Below are 2,500 nucleotides of genomic sequence, written 5' to 3'. Positions count from 1 at the left end.
TATATTTTCCATTTCACGTGCGTTTCATGTTTCTCCCTCACCCATATCACATTTTCTCTCCTCCCTCAGCCTGGTCGCCCTCCAGCACCAGCCCAGCAGCCCCTTCCTTCGCCTCACCCTCCACCACCTCCTCCTTCACCCAGAACAACACCCAGCTGCGAGCCCAAGTAGGAACCACGGCCGTCCTCCACTGCTCTCCTCAAAACGTTGGAGATAATACCGTAAGTTTTATTCACCCCTTCACTACCAGCACGCTCCTCTCTCTCTCTCTCTCTCTCTCTCTCGCTCTCTCTCCCTCTCTCTCCTTCCTCGGAAAGTTGACGATAATACGGTAACTTTCAAACCGTGGACGTTTCTTATATTCCGTTCTCAATATCTCCCTGCGATAAGAAAGGCGAGTCATACTAAAAGAATATTAAAGGAAAAATAAGACCATTTCTGACCCATCCAATTAGTGAAATCTGTCCTAAGCTGAATAAAATCTTGAAGGGATGGGACAAATGAAAACACACACACACACACACACACACACACACACACACACACACACACACACACACACACACACACACACACACACACACACACACACACACACACACACACACACACACTGAACCCATTGAGACCAGGGATATCTGCTATAATTAAAACTTGCTAATTTCAGACGATTTTATTCAGCTTAGATATACTTTACGAACTGGAGAAGTTAGACGAAAATTTAATAAAGCTCTTGAGAATACGTGATATCGTCTTCGAGCTGATAAAATGGTCCACACTCTTCTTCACTTCAGATTAACTCAAAATTCGTATCTCTCGCCATCTTAATATTACATTACATTCTTAATATTACTCAGTCTACACATTCCACATATATAATCTAGACTTTTTACACTCATGCCATTCCAAAATCTGTCTTACTCCTTCTATTCTATCTACACACTTCACATACATACCTAAACACTGCCATTTCCACTGTTCACGCTTTTGGCGTTTCACACTTCTGCCACTCCAATATCTCGTCCCCATATTTTGTGCTGTAGCCCATCCCTGCACGTCGATAAAGGTCTGGCTCTCGCACCCCAAACTGAATTAACACACCCTCATGTAGTGACCCGGCTGCCTCTGTACTCAGTCTCCTGTTCTGTATTCATAGTACAAGCCATCTTTTTTCCATGTGCCACCCTACATTCCCTTTTCATTTCACACTTACCTATTTTTTTCCAGCTCTGAACAAAGTACCCTAGGAAGTAATAACGCTACCTGTCGCCCACCTTCTTGTTGTCGAAATCAGTGAATGACAACTTTGCTCTGAGGTGAAATACTACCAAAAGTGTTTGAGTTTAGGGTGAAGTGGTGGGGGAGACTATGGTAGGTAATAGGGGATTGTGGTAGGCAGAGGGGAAAATTGTAGCAGACAGTGGGGGAGATTATGGTATGTAATGGGGGAGATTGTAGTAGTTAGTGGGAGAGATTGTGGTAGATAGTGAGGGAGATTGGGGTAGGTAATAGGGGATTATGGTAGGCAGTGGGGAAGATTGTGGTAGGTAGTGGGGGAGATTGTGGTAGGTAATGGGGGAGCTTGTGGTAGGTAGTGGGAGAGATTGTGGTAGATAGTGGGGGAGATTGTGGTAGGTAATGGGGGAGACTGTAGTAGGCAGTGGGTGAGATTGTAGTGGGTAATGGGGGAGATTGTGGTAGGTAGTGGGGGAGACTGTGGGAGGTAATGGAGGAACTGTGGTAGGTAGTGGGGGCATTGTGGTAGGCAGTAGGGGAGACTGTGGTAGGTAATAAAGAAAAATTAATTGTGTTCCCTGCCGTATCTCAGATTAATTTTTCCAGGATGATCAACGACATTAGAATCGTTCCCTGTTTTGCGTTCCTGCATTAAAAATTTTTCCTGGATACGAGAGGAAAATTATCATAACTGTATGTGTTATGTTTTTATGGAAGGAGAAAATAAAAAAAAAAATTGAAACCTCCCATGTCTCCAATTCTTCCTCAAAATAATAATAATAATAATAATAATAATAATAATAATAATAATCCATGCTACGACAGGGACTCGATATTACATATGTTCGAGTGTAAGATCCCAGATTACGAGGTGAGGTGAGGGGAGTGTTAGTAGCGATAATTACTTCCGGGTGCACTTCCAGGTGTAGCCTACTTAAACAATACGATTTTAAGTACTTTTTGATTAACAAATATATCACATTATGGGTCTTCCTCTCCCTTAAAATATCACTTTACTTTTATACCTAAATTCCTCAGTCGCTGCTCACAACCATTCAAAAACTGATCAGTATTGCATAGGGCAGGTAGCATCATTTCCATATACCAGATTTTAATTATTCGACATTTTGCAATTCGTCATCTTTTCGTTCCTGGGCTCTCATACTTTTTAAATTGAGGATATGTTGATGTCCCTGTGATTGTCAGGTATATATGTAAAAGAGAGAGAGAGAGAGAGAGAGAGAGAGAGAGAGAGAGAGAGAGA

At 42.3% G+C, this 2,500-nt stretch overlaps 2 protein-coding genes across 2 annotated transcripts in view; both read left to right on the top strand.

Moving 5' to 3' along the window:
* LOC145407909 (sodium-dependent multivitamin transporter-like) overlaps nucleotides 1-2,500 on the top strand; it is a 327,055-nt gene that overhangs the window by 232,496 nt on the left and 92,059 nt on the right. The window lies entirely within an intron of this gene.
* LOC145407682 (uncharacterized) overlaps nucleotides 1-2,500 on the top strand; it is a 118,867-nt gene that overhangs the window by 95,732 nt on the left and 20,635 nt on the right. Inside the window, exon 3 of the mRNA XM_080278549.1 lies at nucleotides 70-221. Within this exon, the coding sequence (XP_080134675.1) occupies nucleotides 70-221 (152 nt within the window). The remainder of the gene's footprint in view (nucleotides 1-69; nucleotides 222-2,500) is intronic.

Source organism: Coenobita brevimanus, chromosome 74 (genome assembly GCF_032717465.1).
Source record: "Coenobita brevimanus isolate Jiangsu-jjx chromosome 74, ASM3271746v2, whole genome shotgun sequence".
NCBI lineage: Eukaryota > Metazoa > Arthropoda > Malacostraca > Decapoda > Coenobitidae > Coenobita > Coenobita brevimanus.
This window is presented reverse-complemented; position numbering and strand designations above follow the sequence as displayed.